Consider the following 19183-nt stretch of genomic DNA (forward strand, 5'->3'; position numbering starts at 1 on the left):
AGTGCATGAGAACAGCCAGGTGTTTTGTCTGCCTGCAACAACTTCTGTGAGCATTTTGCTGTGTAAACTCTGTGAGTGAAAGTTATAAGTGTATGAACAGTAAAAATCATTCAGGTGCTCAAACATGAGTCTTAATTCTATCTAAAGTTGGAAAAATACACCAGTTTGCTAAACTTCTGTCTTTCGACGTAGTAAAGAGCACAAAATATTAAACTGGCAGCTTTCCATAACCGCGACACAGTGATAACTCAACTTTACACCACAGCAATCTCAGCAGTCACAATCAACTTTTGTTTAAAACATATTAATAATTTCAGCTTATCAACTGAAAACTTTTGAACCAGGACCTGCAGTATTTAGATAAAGTAGCTCATGTTGCCAAATTCATTAGGCTGCAGCTGTCAGATACATATTTAATCAGTATTGCATATATTCTGCTGTTATTTAAATATCAGTATCAGCAGCAATTTGATCCCTAAATATACACCCCAAACAGTAGTGATCAGATTCAAAACTCTGACCACAGTCGACAGTACAGATTTAAATCCATCATCCAGGTTCTAAAAACACTTTCATAAATCCAATGTATCAAGAAGGTAACGCAGATCTAAAGTTTAAAATATACCCAAAACAAACTCACGAACCATGAGAGCAGATTTAAGGACCAAGATTCAATCTTTTGGGACAAACTGAATACGTGATTCACACATCAAAGTGCCACAAAAGAAATAAAACATGAAGCTTGGGAATTCAAACTAACGTGCCTCGCTGTGCTGGTACGTGTGAAAACTCTCTTTCTTCTACTAATCCCTGGCCCCAGGAGCATCAGATCTTATTCATGTATGAGTAAGAATTCAGATTATGACCTTAATTATACTAACATAATTATATTAATATGTATTCCTGACCCATGCTCTGGGTAGGGTGCACATAATTGCAGTGAGATCAGAGCACGGATATCAACGCACTGTCAATGTAGTCATTAAAATTTCCACCTGTATTATACATCACGAGCCCTGGAGTCAAGTACATCTACCGAACATGTATATTTTATCGAGGAAATCATTCACTGAGACTTCCTTTCATCATCATATCAAAATGATACCAATGTGGGTATTTCTGCTCTACTGTGCCAACTTTAGTGATGTTTCAGATACAATAAAGGCAGTTTAGTTGATGAGTATTTATTGAAGAAAGCTGTATGTTCCCTCGCTGGGCCTTAATCAACATCCAGAGTCAGAGGCTTTGCTTCAAAAACACAGACCTGCTGTGAGAAGAGGAGGCAGCCCAGATGGCTGCATCAATTTAAACTCTGCAAATCTGTGCAACTGTAAAGATTTAAGCTGTTGTTTTTGGGGGGACTGGTGCTAATCAAGACCAGTTGTGATCAGAGTGAAAGTAAAACTTCTCGTAAAAAGCTGCTTCAAAGAACGATTTTTTAGGAATCCTGTAAACTAGCTGCAAAAACAAGACTGTGATGATCAGGCGGTGCAAGTAGTCAGTTTTACATTATAGTAGTCATTACTACTAAGGGGTCTAGACTTGAAATGATTAGTCAAAAAAATTAATTAGACTACTGATAGAAAACGAAGTCATTTGTCATGTGAAAATGCACGTTTGCTGCTGTTAAAAGGATCTCTTGCCTTAAATGACTGTAGATGGAAAATCAGTTCATTTTGGATTATTGGTCAGAAGAAGTACGCAATTTGAAGATGTTATCTTTGACTCTGGGAAATAATGATATTTTCAATATTTTCTAGATGTACCACCTCATGGTTGTATGCCTCTGCCAACCAGTCAATTTGCAGTTTACATCGTTTTCTTTCAAGACTCGTATGTATCCATGACATCTGACTTTCCTTCAAATATGGATGTTACTGCAGATATGCTAAAAACTTTAAAACCTGGATGCTTCACACACATTTTCCCCCCAAAGCACAAAAGATCTATATATTCAGCAGCGTTTCAAGGTTAGTGTCAGCAGTTCAGTATCTGACCAGATGTCTCCCGTTCTGTTCCTGAGTTATGGTGCTGCATCATTTGACCTTTGACCTTTTAGATATAACATACTATCACTTCATCATTTTATCCTACAATTCATTTATGTGAAATAATGTCATAATTAGCATATGAAGTCTTGAGTTAGGGCCAGAAACATGTTTTGTGAGGTCAAAGTGACCTTTGACTTGGTTTACACATTCAAAAAGGAGTAAGAAGTCGATTTTTTTTAATCCCACCCCTTTTCCATACGTCATTGAATTTTGATTAATCAGTGTACTTTTTAATTTAAATTTATACTCTAATTAAACATGTATGCATACGGCCCCACACTCGAAATCAAATATCTACAATTTTATATAATAAATATATAAATATCAGCCCCAAAAGTTGGCCAGGCCGATAACCTGTCGACTCCTAGTAGGTTAATTTTAGCCTTAAACATTATTTGTGCCATTTGTAATTCCACAAGATCTGTTAATTTATATATTCAATTGAGTCGACTTGACTAATGATGACTTAATTATCGTTTCATTATGATCTCTGATGCACAAAGAGAATGAAATCTGTTTCATAACCATAAAAAAACAAACAATAAATAAGCACCAGCTGTTGCAGCCTGTAAGAGACCAGAAAACACTATTCTGTCAAATCCATGTGAGCACAGCTCTCAGTGGTGGCACTGCTGCAGATATTATCTAAGCACGTGTCCTTTTCCATTATTGTCCTGTCATGTCTGGATAAATTTCAACACAACTGTTTAACTGTGTCTAATTTGACAAAAAAACATTCATCTGCTAGCAAAGAATTGATGGCAAATATCTATAATTAATCAAATTTGTATCACGGTGCTATATTCCTGCTCACTGACTCATATGGCGTCATGTGAAGCTACAAAATGAATGAAAATGAATGTTTAAATGTGACGATTCCTTGTAGTTTTTCGGAGGACTTGTCCTTGGACCTGCATGTCTGTGGAATATTAACTGGACCCATGTTGTTATATCCTCCCCTCCAATGAGCTTAAGCACTTGACCTCAAAATGTTCAGCAGCATCATTCCCAGCATTTCCGTTTCATCCTTCACCCTTTTCACCGCAGCCAATCTTCATTACAGAATACACTTCGGAGCGTAATAAGGGTCCATTGTGAGCGACAGTGACCCAAAGACCCTTCATTTGCAAGCCGCTGAAATCTCCCAGCTGTGTTAGATAGTGAACAGAAACCTTCCCCTCTGAATGGAGCCCCACATGAGTGCTTTTTATTTTAGCCTTGCCCTACTTCTTGCTCAAGAGCTCATTAAATAAGATCTTGTGTTAAAGCTGGAAATAGAAAGAAAAGTTTCCGGGGTGGGGGGTGATAGGGGGGTACAATATCTGTGTATTTAAACATGTAAATCTCATTGCCACTGGGAGTTCTGGCAAGTGGCCATTGTGAGCGTGTGTACGATGAATGTTTCCTATAGATGCATCTGAACATCCTTGCATAAATAAATGTGTTTTTCTCACTCACTATAATTTTGGGCATCTGGAGGCAAAAAATGCTGTTTTTTCAGGAAAATAATTCAAAGATAAAACAGGATCCACTCAGACTCCAAAGAGTGCAGATTTCCTCCCAAAGCAGCTGAAATCTTCAAACATGGGCCCCAACAGGCTGTAACTGCGGGTCCCAAATATTACATTTCTTTTCGTGGAGGTGATAATTAGTCTGATATCATGATTCGGAATGTTTAATAGGAAATTCACACTTTCTTTCTTTGAAATGTTCAAAGAATTACAGGCTTTGTAAACTTTAAAGATTTTTTTTGGTTTTTTATGCCTTTATTAGATCGGACAGATGCAACGTGAGAGGGAGAGAGAGGGGATGACATGCAGTAAAGGGCCGTGGGTCGGAAACGAACCCCCCGCTGTTACTACCAGGACATAACATGGGGCACACGCTCGACCTGGTGAGCTACTGGGCGCCCCAAGGCTTTGTAAACATTCAACAGTTGTTTTTTTTAATCTGACAAACTCAGGGTTGAAATGGGCAAACACTGACAACACTCACGTGGATGAAGCAGATAAAAATTAATATTTAATGTTTCAGCAATGCTTTGGTTTACGCGTGGCCCGAATTACGCACAAAACCACTTAGTTAAGTTTAGGAAAAGATCATTTTTATGCTTAAAATATCTGGTTTTGAGAGCACAATCCCGGCAGTAAACGCAGAGATGTCTCAGAAACACAGCATCAGTTTGTTACAAAAACTCACTTTTGGAGCCTAAAAATACAGATGCACTTTTAAAAAAATAAGAATATTTTGAAAAAGTTCAATATTTTCCATCAGTTATTTGAAAACTGAATATATTGTAGACTCATTAAATAAACTAAAATGCTTCAAGCATTTTCTGTTTTTAAGTTTTATAATTATGGCCTACAGCTAGAAAAATGCCCCCCCCCAAAATTAGAAACAAACAAACAAACAAAAAAAAAACATTTCAAAACATTAGAAACACCCGACCCAAATATACAGATAAGCTGAAGGCCGCTATCAAAGCAACCCAGGCTTCAATAACGCCTCCATGCCACGCAACAGTGATGCAGTAATTCGTAGTAAAGAAGCCCCAACCAAGTATTGAGTATATAAATGCACATACTTTCCAGGAGTTCGATATTTCTGTACTGTAAATCACTTTTTGAATGATCTTAGGAAATATTTTAATAATTTGAGATACTGGATATCTGATTTCAGAAGCTTTAGGCCATAATCATCTCAATTAAAACAAAAAAGGCTTAAATATTTCAATTTACATGTAATGAATAAACTATATATGAAAGTTTACCTTTTTGAATTAAATTTAAAAGGAAAATTAGCTTTTTTTCGATATTAATTTTTTTTAGATGCACCTGTACACTAGAAACAATAAAAACTCACTCACAGCCTGTTTTGCTGTGTGCTGGTCTAAAGCACTGGTTTTAGGTGCCCGCTCGGCAGGCGTCTTGCCTCAGTGTCACCCCGTCCACCATCCGCTCAACCTCCAGATGACAAAATCAACTCAAACATTTAGTCACACTAGAAACGTTGAAACGATACGTATGAAACATGCAAATGTAACGTATTCATGGTTTGCAGAAACGCACAATGGCAACATTTTCTTCTAGTGACTGGACTGCACATGCACACTAATATTCCACTATTATTCTGAAAAGCTCATGGGTCGTGTAAACAGCATATTTGATTGGATATTCTGAATCAGGCGTTATTCCGAATGAAAGATTTTCCAAATAAGATGTGCGGGACATGCCGGTATTATCTGGGTTTCAGGAGCATTCTTTGTACATATACATATAGTGCACTCAGAATATGTGTATAAATTAGGATATTTACCGCGATCTAAAATAAACAGCCTCTTGTCTGTTTATGATTGGCTTGATTTGTGTTGTACACAAACCCAAGTACACCACAGTTTGCAAGGTTGTGGGGTAGAAATGCACGCCCAGAAGAAAAGCCCTCATGTCTGGTCACAAAGAGAATCACATATACTTTCAAAAATTATGCAAGACTTGGATATCAACAGTTTTTGGATTCCTACAAATAATGCATCGCCGACCTTTTCAAGAAAAAATTTGCAGAAATGAAAGAGGGAGGCTGTGTTTTACACAATCTAATAACTGTCACCCACGTACAGAATCAAAATGTTCAACAAACTGTTTCACCTCCGATATTCTGACGTGATAAACGAACTGTTAGGGCTCGTTAATCTGACTGCGTGGCTGCATGTAAACAGGAATAATAATGGAAAATTCTTTTTCATTTGCCATGTGAACAGCTTCGTAGAAATATTGTATTTTTTGGAATAAAGGCAAAAAAATGTTGTTTTTTACATGTTAACATAACCATTGTCTCCTAGAAAGAACTTTTATCTACAAACAAGAAAGCTAAACGTATCAGCCAAAAAGTACACAGAGTAAAAGACAGATCGGTTACTGCTGGAGCTGCTGCTCACTTCACTGACAACATGCCGGTGTTTTACTACACAGTGGCCGTCTCCTAAACATTTAAATTGCATTTTTTTCTGGGTTGACTTGTTACATAATCACATGAATGAGCTCAGCTGTGTGTATTTTCTGTGATACACATTTACTAGCCCAGTTGCTTACATATGCAAGTTTTAATTGAAATGTAACGCTGACCGGAATATGTTAACCATTAACATAATGAGGAAATGTTGTTAATTAACACAAGTTCACTTACATGCTCTTTCATTTGTTTTCTGATACAACATGCAGGCTAATCTTGAAAAACAACATCCAATAGCAGTGACTATCACATGATCCGTCCAAGTATTTCTATTCTATTCTATGATTAACTTTTTAATGGTTGAATTTAGGCATTTGCAGAGACCTTACAAATTATCTAGTACTATTTTGATAGTAAATTGAATATATGAATGTTATTTCTAGGAAGCAGAATTGACTGGGCATGCGGTCTAAACTGAATGTAACCACGGTGATCCCAGTTCAATTCCAGTTCAGGGGCTATCATCACATATGAATTAGTCATTTAATTAATTTCTCCTGATGTTTCTGTCACTCTCTACAATAGAATAAAACATAATAAGAAAACCAGAACTGAAAAAATAAAATAAAAAATGAATGCCAAAATCGCAACCAAGTCAAAATGGCAGCAACTTTGCAATTGGTGCAAATATTAATTCATCATAATGTTGCAAAAAATCAATCTACTTTTTCTGAGGTATTATATGTTTACTGTTTAATTTTTAATTTAGTTTATTTTGGTCCTTGGTGTGTGTATTTGAGTTTTTACGACTCAAATACACACACAAGAAAAAAATCTAAATAACAATAATAAGCAATTACTTTTGAAGGTGTGACAAACCAAATTAAGTTTTTCTGACCGAAAAGGCGTAGGCTGAAGCCGTAGCTCGTTGCACCTCCCCTTTTATACCATCAGACATCTCAGTACTAGTGTTATGGCTGCATGTTTTACGCTGCTTTCAAACCTCACCTGTTGGATTTGGTTGGACTCTGGTGTGTTTGTGCCATGAAAGCCAAGCAGACTAACAGCTGGACTGTGTGGGAGTGCATTTGTGATTCAACATGAATATAGAAGCGTTTTTTCAATTTAAGAATTCTAAAGAAAGCAAGAGTTCAAAGAGATCTGTTTGAGCAACCTATATAACCCTATATAATTATGCAGGATCATTTGGTGAACATATAAATGTATCAGCACAAGAGCGGGGATTTTCCCTGATACATCAGAAAGATAAAAGAGAAGTTCCTCATTAAAAAGTGAATAAGAAAGAAGGAACCCCACAGTAGCGAACCCTCTTATAATATTACTGTACAAGACGCCCCTTTATCATTCTGTTCTCTACCCACTTGTCATTATTTATCACATATGTATAATAAACGCAGCTGCAGTCAGGACAAATAATGATCCTGAACAGTTTTGTCTTTCTGACAACAAAGAATTCAAAGAAATACGTAAAGGTGTAATAATGTGCTACATGACTAACTACAGGTCACCTGTATTTGGTAAACAAGGTTTCCCACAAATTAATTCGTTTGTACCTGGCTGCCATGATTGAAATATCTGCTGCCACACATTGATCTGATATATCTGGAGCTGGACCATTCATTAGAAGTGCAACACTCTCGAAGCGCAGAGCGTACTCTGGAGCAGACGGAGCAGCAGAGTTAACTGTGCTGGGTCTAAAAGTCTAAAGCAGCTGTAAATAATCTGATCAGCATGACAAATTCTGCCTGCGCTGTGTTTATGGACCCGACAAAAACGTCCGAATTTGGAGAGGGGACACATACTGATAAAAATTGGGACTTGGCTCTGTCCAAACTCCACCAACCAACACCTCTAGCGCTTACTACTCAACATACTATATCTCATATATTCCAAAGAAAAACAAATTCTAGTGATGAACAGTGGGACTGTTTCTCTGCAGGGACCAGCTGTCACTTAACCAGTGATGTTTTCAGAAAGAAACTGCTTGCTGGCAAGAAAGAGTCTTATGTAGGCTGAATCACACAATTTCTGGGCCGAAAAGACTTGTGTCATGAACATAAAATGAAATGGCGAGGAAAATCACTGCCTAAATTGTTCACTTTTTCTTCATTCACCATCCCAAATCGCTTATCCTGTTGGGCTTTGCAAGTAGTCTGGTGCCTTTCCCAGCTGTCATTGGGAAAGAGGTGAGGGATGTCGCCAGACTATCACAGGGCTGACACATAGAGACAACCATTCACACTCTCATTCACACATACAAGAAATTTTACAGGCAAAAAAAAACATGCTGATACATGGAGATGATGCAAACTTCACACAGGGGTGCACCAGCTGGCTGACCACTTTGAACCTCAAACCCTCTTGCTGTGAAGCAGCAGTGCTAACCACTGCACCACCAGTGTACGCTATATTTATAATATTTTCACCACTTTACCTTGCTGTTTAAAAACCTTTTCTGACGGGGAACTGAAGGCGTTATCTCAAAACCACAATTGAACTTGTGGGACTAATTAAGGATTATCTTATTCTATCTTTACTGATCATTTTGTGGTGGCTAAAATATGTTTTGTTGATGACACCTGTCCACAGCAGTAAGGCAAGGCAGGGCAAATGTATTTCTATAGCACATTTCATACACCAAGGCACCAAGTGCTTTTCAGATTATTAAGGTCAAAGTTCATTGTAGCCCAATCACAAAACATACCCCAAAGGCCTGTATAAATTGTAATTTCAATTTAGTTTTAATTTTAATTTGATCTATAATGTCGTACATCACAAATCATAATTAGCCTTGAAGCGCTTTACAACATACAACATCCCTCTGTCCTTGGACCCTCACAGCAGATGAGAAAAAACTACCCAAAACTCCCAAAGTACAGAAGTACAGAAGATCTGGTCTATCAAAGACACTAGAAACAACACAGCACATTAAAAAAAACACATAAAAAATGTCAGATAGCTGCTTTTGTGTTGGAGATTAAAACATGTAAAAGGGCCAATTTGCACTTTGGTAAAGATTCAATTTTAAATGAAAAAGTTGCAAAAACTTGTTATTGCCAAAGACTTTCCTGAAAAGTTTTTTTTAATACTTTTTTATTTAAATGACAGCAGATTGTCTTTCACCATTTAGCACGCTAAAGTTTAAAGTCATGTCTGATAATAGCAACATAAATAAGCAAGTTTGCAGATTTTTAAGTAATTACTGCTGGAGCACGACGCCACCATAATTTGGTTTTAAACACTTTAAATTATCATTTTTTTCACTTTCAGTACACGTAAGAAAAAAGAACATATTAATTAGTGAACTTTATAGGTGCTAATATGCAGCTTTTGTTATTGTTGCACTGAGCCAGGTGAGCTGTTTTGCCCTGTTTTCAGTCTTTATGCTGAGCTAAGCTGACAGTCTGCTGCTCAAGTGTTGTATTTACAGGAAAGATATGAAAGTGGTATCAATCTTCTTTCTGACTCTCTGCAAAACAGCAAATAAGCATGTTTTCCCAAATGTAGAACTATTCCTTTAAACTTTTCGTTGTTTGGAGACTGGAGTTGCTTTGTTCTACTTCCTCTGTTGATCCAATTCTTGCTGCTGTTCTGAGTCTTTGAAAAGAGGTTTTTTTGTTTTCCCTCTTCAATCATTGCACATCCTCACTGGCATGCAGTTTAAAAAAACAAACCGAGAGCCACAAGAAGTCTGCAGATATATTTATGCTGCACCATGTCTGACTGTGTTCCTGTTTAGGATGAGTTTGATTGTGCTGTCTGACAGCTTTACGCCTCTTTGTGTTCCCTCTGCAGTTGGGAGGATGCGGCATACTCGGGGTGGGAGTCTGGCTCTCAGTGACCCAGGGAAACTTTGCCACCCTATCATCATCCCTTCCCTCTCTGTCGGCAGCCAACCTGCTCATCGCAGTGGGGACCATCATCATGGTGATCGGCTGTTTGGGCTGCGTGGGAGCTGTCAAAGAGAGCCGTCCTCTGCTGCTGACGGTAAGTTATTTGCCAGGATGTTTTTTGATGCTTTTACTGACTTTAAAACAAAAGGCTGTGTTGATGTGATGATGTGATGATGCCAGGCTCTCATATAACATTTTGCTGTTGTTTGCATGACAGATACCATCTCTAACTTTTCACAAAGTAATAAGCGTTGACATTCTCATACAGCACGAGTTTCTGTTTCTCTCTATCATCGATTGAAATGACACCCTGGGGATTCAACCTGTATTTACTGTTGTGAACAGCTGCTGACTGAATGAGCTTCGCTGTAAACATCTTGTTTGTGATACACAGAAGCCGAATGGCACGCTAAAAGGCTGAGTCAGTGATTCTGTGGAAAGACTGTTGATATTTGAAGTCACCACCCAAAACAATGCGGGGACTGGTAATCGTTCGAATGACCCAAAATTCTGAAGACCAGTTGGTCCGAAAAATGTCCCATTAGACCGAAAACCCTTTTCTTGAATAGCCCGTTTTCCCCAAAGCAAACACTTCACGGCACATTGCACAATAATCTGAGGTGGATACGCTGAAAGTTTTAGATTCTCAACAATGCTGTGGTCAACATGTAATTTGGGTCAGGTGCAAAAACAAAGCACAAAGCTGCTGAAAAAGCTGGGACAGCTCAGTAAAAACACCTGAAACGCTGCTCGAAATACGCCGCTGGAAAACGCCTCTGAGAAACGCCTCTGAGAAACGCCTCTGGGAAACGCCTCTGGGAAACGCCTCTGGGAAACGCCTCTGAGAAATGCTGCAAACATGAGGGATGAGTGGTTTACACGCTGCTGCAAAGGCCACAAAGTGTCGGTAAAAACGCCCAGAAGTGATGGCTCAAATGCCACTGAGAAACTCTGCAAAGGGTTGGTAAAAACACCTAGGATCTGTGGCTCAAACGTAACTGGGAAACATCACAAAGGGTCCAGAGGAACACCCAGGATCAGGGGTTCAAGTGCCACTCAGAAACATCACACATAGTTAATTAAAACAAACAAACAAACAAACAAATAAACAGGGGATCAGTGGCTTAAACAGCGTTGAGAAACGCACCAAAGCTTAGCAAAAAAACACCAGGCATCAGGGTCTCACAAGCAAAGCTGCAAAGTGTGGGTAAAACCACTTGGATCTATCAGAAAATTAGGTTTTTGGGAAAAAAAAAAGAAATAAAAAAAATAAAGAATTTACACTGACAAATAATAAAGTAATTTCTACTTAAAAACAAAGCAAAAGAAAACACAAACACCCGGGATCTCTGGCTCAAACGCCGCTGGAAAACACTGCAGAGGGTCGGTATAAACACCTCGGTTTGGTGGCTCAAACACAGCTGAGAACTGAAACTAACTGCAGGGAGTGCGTGCTTTTGGATAAGCAAAACGTCACAGCAACTGACGTTTGTTTTAAGGATGACAAGCTGTCGGATAAATAGGCTTTTGGTGTAATGGGACATTTCTCAGACTAATGGGGCTTCGGAGTTTGGGGTTAGACTTGTTTGTCTGGAATAGTGTTGTGCGGCTCGGTCTGAGCCACTTTGTTTGTTTTCCATTTACACAGCCAAGGCTGTATATAGTAATATTAATAATAATACTTTTTATCTATAGAGCACTTTTCAAGGTACTCAGACACTTCACAATAGCAAAATGGTTTTTTTTTCGTTCGGACACGGAGCAGACAGCTGGCAGACCATGACGACATATTTGCTGAATTTAACAAAAAGTGAACTGGATCAGAATTGCTAACTGCACCTTTAATAGGAGTCTCCATAATCACCATGGCTTTAAAGACAAAGAAAAGACAGTAGAGCACTGACAGTATCTTAAAAAACACTGGGATGTTCAGACTTCTGACCACTGTCCAACAGCTGGCAGTTTATACTCAACAGCTACAGAGCTCGCTGCCAACTGCCCATCTGAAAATGACGTGATGTGAAGCCAAACCATTAATCCAGAGGAAAACCCACCACTGGAAGCAAAAAACAGACACTCAGTCTTTCAGACATCAACATGAGAGAAACCACCTTTGACCGAGCTTAAACAGTGTAGACACAGACATTTTAACAGCCGCCCAGAGTTTTCCTTTGTGGTTAATTGACAAACCCACAGAATTACCATTAATTAGCTGCAGCTGTTTCAATTTGCCATCGTAATTGATGGTCATGACTAAAATGTCCCCCTCCTGCTTGAGACATGGTTAAATATGGAAATGGTGTGAAGGCTGCACCAGCACAGGCTACAAATCATCAAAAATGACAAACAACCCGAGAGGTTACTTGACTGCAAACAATTGATAAATTATGAAAATTCTGCCTTAATTTAAAGCTGTCTAAGTTGCCTCTGGTGTCTGTGTGCAGACCACTCACAATGAGAGCATTAGTGATGTATGCCTTTAATATTACACACACAGCTTAATTCAGCAAATAACACAATGCTGTTAATCAATGTAACCTCCATTGTATGATACATGTTCGTACAATTATAGCGGATATGTTGCAGACAAAGGCAACAGGAGGCCTTGACATCATCTTGCTATTTACCACTGAACTTGTTACCACAGTGGTTCTTTTGTGAAACAGTTTTTCACAGAAAAAAACGTCCAAGTTGTCTTACAAAAGCCCAAAAGCTGATATAACCAGACTGATTTATTTACTCTCTCATAAATTATCTAGGGCTTTACCCAACACAGAATTATGGCAGTCGAATCGTATTTGGTTGTTCAATAGTTGACGATTCATTTTGTTTTCCATACAAAGTTTGAAAGTTTAAGCGGGGCTCAGCAGGACGTTCAGTGTGACAGCAGCATTCATGTAATATAGTAAACAATTTGGCTCTAACGACGAATTGGCAGTGTACGACAAAATTCTTTTTGCCAACGCTAGATACATAAAGTTGCTGTGAGCTGTAAATTCACCACTTCAAACAGAGAGATCTCCTCTGTGCTGCTGCCTGCATGTCCGCAGTTCCCTGCTCCAAAAAGTAGTACAAAAGTTAAGAGCACTCACTATGCAGCAAAATTTGAGGGCCAAAGGACCCAAGAAGTACACAGCACAGCACGATGGCTAGCAAAACAAAAAACAAAACAAAAAAATCCTAACTGCTCAACTTGAAGCAATCTCAGCTGACTGAGGGGTCTCCAACTCATGATTTGGATCTCCGACTTTCAAGGACAGCCCTAACATTATCTTCTATTTCTTAATTAATATACAAGGGTTTCCCACATATTTATGTTGAGCTACCATGATCAAAACATCTGCTGCCATGAAAGGATTTTGTATTTTTGGAGCTGGACTGTTCATTAGCCGCTCCGTTGGAATACATTTAGTTATTCTATAGCACCACACTCTCGGAGCGCAGAGCGTACTCTGGGCACAGACGGAGCAGTAGAATGGCAGTGAAAAAGGAAACTGTACTTTGTGCTGTGTCTAAACGTGTACTTTAAATCACTCTGCAGCAGCTTCTCCTCTCGTCCATCGATCTCATCGGCTGAATCAACCGAATCAAATGATCAATTATTTACGCTGCAACTAGTTTTTTTAATCATTATTACAAACACTTAGGATCAATATTGTGCTGTTCACAAATACTACACTGACTGCTGCTATTAATCTGTTTTGACTTGTAATTTCGTTTTTGCTCTTGCATATTTTTTTTTATTTTAGTTTATATACCTTTAATTTCTTTTTTTATCTGTATTTATTTCTAACCTCATGTTGCTTTTCTACTTGTTGCTGCCCTTAATTAAATCAAATATTTATTAATTTCTTACACTATACTGCAGCTTATATTCATGTAGTTTATGCTTGTCTTATTCTCGTTTTGATAGTCTATTCTCTAGCTCTTTAATGGCATTTTTAATTGTGTTAAAATGTCATTTTATAATGTGTTTCTCATGCACTATGTCTCCATGTTTTTCATGTCTTATATTAAGCACTTTGCACTGCCTTATCTATCATCTTATCTGTATACTACCTTTCCAGGTTATGTTACTTGGCTGACACGGCTAAGATACCAAAAGTCTGACATTTCCCAAATCTTACAATCCAGACACACTGTTTTCCTTCTTTAAAGAAACTAAGTGAAATATGGGCAAAACAAAACCGTGACCACATAATACAAATACAGTAGCCATTTAGTAGCAAAGAAAAATGATTTAAGCTTTCCATTAAAAATGAAAATTATATTTTTAATAGAGAGCTCTTAGCTTCCCGGGGCTTCAGAGAGTGAACTCAGCTGCAGTTTATGGGGGTCTATAGCCTTATTGTAAGGGGCACTGGCCACTTACATGGTTGCTCTTTTTCATTTTTATTACTAAGTTTAATGTCTGGAGATATTTTTAGCAGCTTCAATAATTTCAGTACAGCGGCCCAGCTTGTTTGTGTGGAAGTTAAACAGCTGCTGTCAGTCATGTTTACACACTGACAGCATTGCTGTAATCACAGGAGAGTGCGGAGCAACACATCACGACTCCGACTTTAAACCAATATAGTGTCAAAACAATGTTTATCTTCTATATTAAAAGAATCTCACTTTTATGTCACTTTGAGTCAAAATAAAACAAATCAATATGAAAAAGGCTTGTCATGCAGATGCTTCCCAGTCATTCATTTGTGGTAGTGGTGGTTTGTAGTTTTCTTTTGTTTTTCTTGTCTAACTGCATTTCAATTCATCATTTTAAATCTTTACTCCATCTAAGTCAAAACTGCATTAGAATTTTGTGTGCTGGTTTTCTTAAAGCGTCTGTCTTCAACAGAGTTGCTGCAGGAGGAGGCAAAAAATATTCTTTGGTGTTACAGTTTTGTTGTTCTCAAAGATCAAAATGTGTCTGAAAATACACATTAACATGAATCCAACATATTATTAGCAAAGATAAATCAGTCTGCTCCTTTTTGATGATAGGCTAACCTACCAATGAATCATTGTACAGTCATGTTAGCTAGCTGATGCTAAATACCTGTCCATAACAGCACATCATTGAAACATATTGGCCAATTAGCCCCATTATAATTAGAAATACATGGTCATTATTTTGAGCCACAGCGCCAGCTTTGTAACTTTTCTAGCAAGAGACTCTGAAACACCATCCACCTCAAAAAACAAACATAAAGCAAAAAATGTATCTGCAAATAATTGTTATGTTAATAGCTTAGTATTATAAGCACCATAAAAAGATATGTTTATACTTGGTACATTAGGCCGTCCTATGTGTTATGATCAGCCCAGTTCATCATGCAACTCAGGTTTATACCATTTATGTATTAGAGGGTCCCTGCTCAGTCTCTCTTTCAGCTAATGTGTTCACAGTATGAGTGACAGTGCGCTGACCGGCTACATTACTGCAGAGTGGCCGCTGAAGTGTTGCTCCAGCCCTCATTAATATACTTGTTTGTCATAGGTTTGTGTCCGTCTGCTTTTGGCCACAAAGCGCCTCAACTTCAGTTTGTATGTGGTCATAAAAATGCATATGCTTTTGATCAATGTGTGAGCCTTATTTTAACATCTCATTTCGCTGCCCCGTGTGCCCTGCAATGCATATAAAGCTAGCACAGCATCCGCTAACTAAGCTAAATAACCACAGTTCAGCAGTTACAAAGAAAAACAGTCGTAGAAATAGACACAGACTCCAGACTCACTCCTGTCCACATGGGCGCTGTGCTGCTGTCAGAGGTTATCCCTTATTTATGTTTCACTGCAAGAAAATGCACTTGTGGCATGAGAGTGTGTATCAATTGCGTGTCTCATGGTCAATGCGAGAGCTGGCAGCCCTGTCAAGCTACTATATTCGTAATTTTTGCACATGTCACACAGCTGCTCTGTTTACATGGGTACGCACATGTGAACACCAGATCGTATTAGAGGACATCCCGTGTAAACAGCTGACCCTAAATCTTCAATCAGATTAATTTCAATCAGAGGTGTGCATATAAGTGCAGCTAATGAAAAGCTAAATCAACAGCAGAAATATTCCCAAAAGCTAGAAGTTTCTAAATAAAGACGTGCCATGATGATGACTTTTGATAGGGTGAGTTCACAGAAGAAGCGTCTGACACTTGAGTGACATGAATTTGCCAAGGGAAAACAGATATAGACTCACTAATATGCAAATCGGGAGACAGAAAGTGTTTGACATCAAAAATCAAACATTTTATGTTCTTATCTACACAAATTTTGCTCCAGTTTCTCACCGGACGTTCCTGATAAAGTGTGAACCTCAGATCCTCACAAGACTGATGAGTGTTTTGATAAACAAACAAGCTCATGTAATCAGCAGCAAGACTGCGCAGCGTTTATCAAAAAGAATAATTCTGTGTGGGGTAAAAAAAATTGAATTCATCATTAGAAAAATGCCACAGCAGGAGTGAGCAATTATGAGCTCTGTGGGAATGAGTCTCAGTGACGATCATTACATGATCCATGACATTTTCCCCACAGTGACCAGGCCCATTCCTGTACTGTGTCATAATAATGAGACCGGGCAAATTATAAGTCTGCTTTAATGAGTGACGGAGCAGCACGTTCTTCATGGAGATTAGAAAAGACTCTTCTCCCTTCAAATTTCAGGGCTAATTAGCATGTTGATCGCTGATGAGGGATGCAGAGTATTGCAACATCTCTGTGAGATATTTGAGGAATTACCGTTGTGCTCTGTGCCTGCAAAAAATATTATTGCTTTTTGTGTATCTTGTAATCTGTTGTAATAAACACCAGACTTAGTGGTTTACTATTTTTTTTTCAAAATATCCTTTTGCAATTCTGTGATCTGGAAGACTTCAAAGACATTTTGGGCTTTAAAATGAATGGAAAACTTCACACAAACACAGTCAGTTCCTTGTGTAAACTCCAGCCTTGATGCGATATTGCAGGAGTTATTAAAAATAAATTTAGGCTGCAATATTAGTGTGGAAACTGATCACTAAAACGAAGTTGGCTATAAAAGGGCCTGAAAAGCTGATTATTCAAGCAGCCTCATATGACTGATGAGAGCCTTATTTTCAACCGAAGTTACAACAATTATACTGCAAAAGAGTGTATTTCAGGTATCTGTAGTTTTGGAAGAAAAAGCCAAGTGCTTTTTTTGCTTTGACAGTGTCAGGTGACTCTTGGAGGCTTTGATTAACCTTTGTCAATTTTTTTTTTTGTTTTGTTTCTTTTGTGCCGTGTTCAGACATGTTTCATAAGCTATTATTTGATCTTTTTTAAAAATGCGCAATTTGATATCTTTCAAAAAAAGACAAAAATTAGGTTACATTAAAAAATATATATATATATATATATATATATATATATATATATATATATATATATATATATATTAATATATCTTAAATTTCTGGTACTTTTAAGGTCTTTTTTGTTTGTTTTCACTTCTTTTGGCCTGTTTTCAGGTAATCTTATTTCAACTCTTTGACTAATTTCTTGCCAATTTTTGGACCATGTCTTGCGAAGTTGCTTGTTGCCTTCTCACCACGTTTCTGAAAGAATTCAAACTGATTTGCTCTGGTTTCAAAGGTTTAAACACTCGCAGCTGTAATCATCAGCACATCAGATGAGCAACTGCATTAAAAAATATCTGGTTCTTTTGATTAAAAGGTCAACAGGGTGCACATCTACAAACTTGAGAAGGAAAGTCAGATATAATTCCCATGCTACACTTTAGCTAGTAACATCCAAAATTTTGTTGTTATTCTGCTGCCAACAGCAAGCAAAATCTAAAATCTAAAAATTATTCAGCGATTCATTTTTAGATGCTATGTAAACTTTGGATGAACTCTGTAACTTCGTTCCAAGATTTTCTTTCCCACGTACAACAAAAAGCAATTTTTAATTTGCAACAACTCTCCATAGCAACAGAAACTTACTGGATTTCTGTCATCACAGTGATGTTGCCAGGCAACCGGCACAGGGAAAAAAACTTTTTTTTTACAGATCAAAGATTTGTATCTGCAGCCTGATGGGAGCAGAGTGAGGCATGAGGCTGTCTGGGGTCATGCGGTGACATCAGTGAGGGCTGGGAGTCGGAGTGACCAATGAGTTTTGATACAAAGCTGGTTGAAAATTGAAAAGAGTCCCTTTAAGTCCAATGCAACAATCAAGCCAGTCGTGGTTTTATTTGTCTGTGTTAATTTTTTCTAGTAAGCTCACTTCTTTCTAACAATGCATCCCCAGGAAAAAAATATTTCAAATGTTAGAGACCTCAAACAAAATCCACATTGGTGGACAGAGTAGGGAGACCTTGATCTTACAGGCGTGTTTGGGATTTTGAGGAGTTTGATCCTGTCAGTGACATGCAGCACGGCGAAGTAGCATGTGGAACAATAGCAGCCTTTGTGGATGTATGTAGCCGAATTATCAAAGGTGAATTTATTGTCAAGGATGTTTTAAAGACACTTAAGTGCTCTTCACCATCTCGACTTATTGTTGATGGAGATGTGGTAGTGGGAGGCACTGGGTTCATTGCGGGTTTCCGTTTCATAGTCTTGGTTACAGTCAGGAGTAGATGGCTTAATGCGTGGGAGATGAGGAGTTGATAGGCCTTGACTGGTTTACTATCCTTGAGAAGTTCAAGTATGGATGTGACATCTGAATTTTTGAAATACTGAGTAAAAGGCCCAGACAAACCAAAACAACATCAGAGACCTAGTGGTGAAAAAAGCCGCCTGCTGCATCTGCCATGTTGCTTGTGTTTTGGCCAAAAAGTCTGCACCTGAATACACCTCAAAGACTTCAGCCAACAGCCAACAAGCGCGCATTATCTGTGCAAGCATGAGAAGAAATAACTCTCCGTACCAGCAGATGGCGGCAGTCTCTAATAGTCATTAAAAAGGAAAGCAGATCATCATGATGCAAGTTAGCCTGTTAGCACATTAACAAAACAATCCAACGTTTAAAGAACAAAGTATATTTACTGTGCGGCAGAGAACAACAACACAAACCATCAGGAAACATTTTTTCTAAAGAGCTCTATGGTTAAAGAAAAGCAATCTTACCTTATAGAGCAAGTTTGTTTCTATCTCACACCCTATCGACTGTAGCTAAATTTTGGTTCTCTTTTCGTGTACTGACCTGAACGGCCAAAAAGCGCAGGATCTCCCACACGTTCATTTATTTGTGGCGTCCCACCACAACTAAATCATCCGATGCCACAACTAGATGTTTGGAGCTGGACTGTTAATTCGGAGCGCT

At 38.3% G+C, this 19183-nt stretch overlaps 1 protein-coding gene and 1 long non-coding RNA gene across 3 annotated transcripts in view; one reads left to right on the forward strand and one right to left on the reverse strand.

Annotated features, from left to right (window-relative positions):
• tspan4a (tetraspanin 4a) overlaps positions 1-19183 on the forward strand; it is a 203068-nt gene that overhangs the window by 115951 nt on the left and 67934 nt on the right. For both annotated transcript variants that reach the window (XM_042490493.2, XM_042490485.2), the window contains one exon: positions 9816-10007. In XM_042490493.2, coding sequence (XP_042346427.1) covers positions 9816-10007 — 192 coding nt within the window. The remainder of the gene's footprint in view (positions 1-9815; positions 10008-19183) is intronic.
• LOC148190344 (uncharacterized) overlaps positions 1-19183 on the reverse strand; it is a 78813-nt gene that overhangs the window by 19407 nt on the left and 40223 nt on the right. The gene's annotated exons all lie outside the window — the stretch shown is intronic.

The sequence above is a fragment of the Plectropomus leopardus genome, chromosome 1 (assembly GCF_026936395.1).
Source record: "Plectropomus leopardus strain MGB_pleo_1.0 chromosome 1, ASM2693639v1, whole genome shotgun sequence".
NCBI lineage: Eukaryota > Metazoa > Chordata > Actinopteri > Perciformes > Serranidae > Plectropomus > Plectropomus leopardus.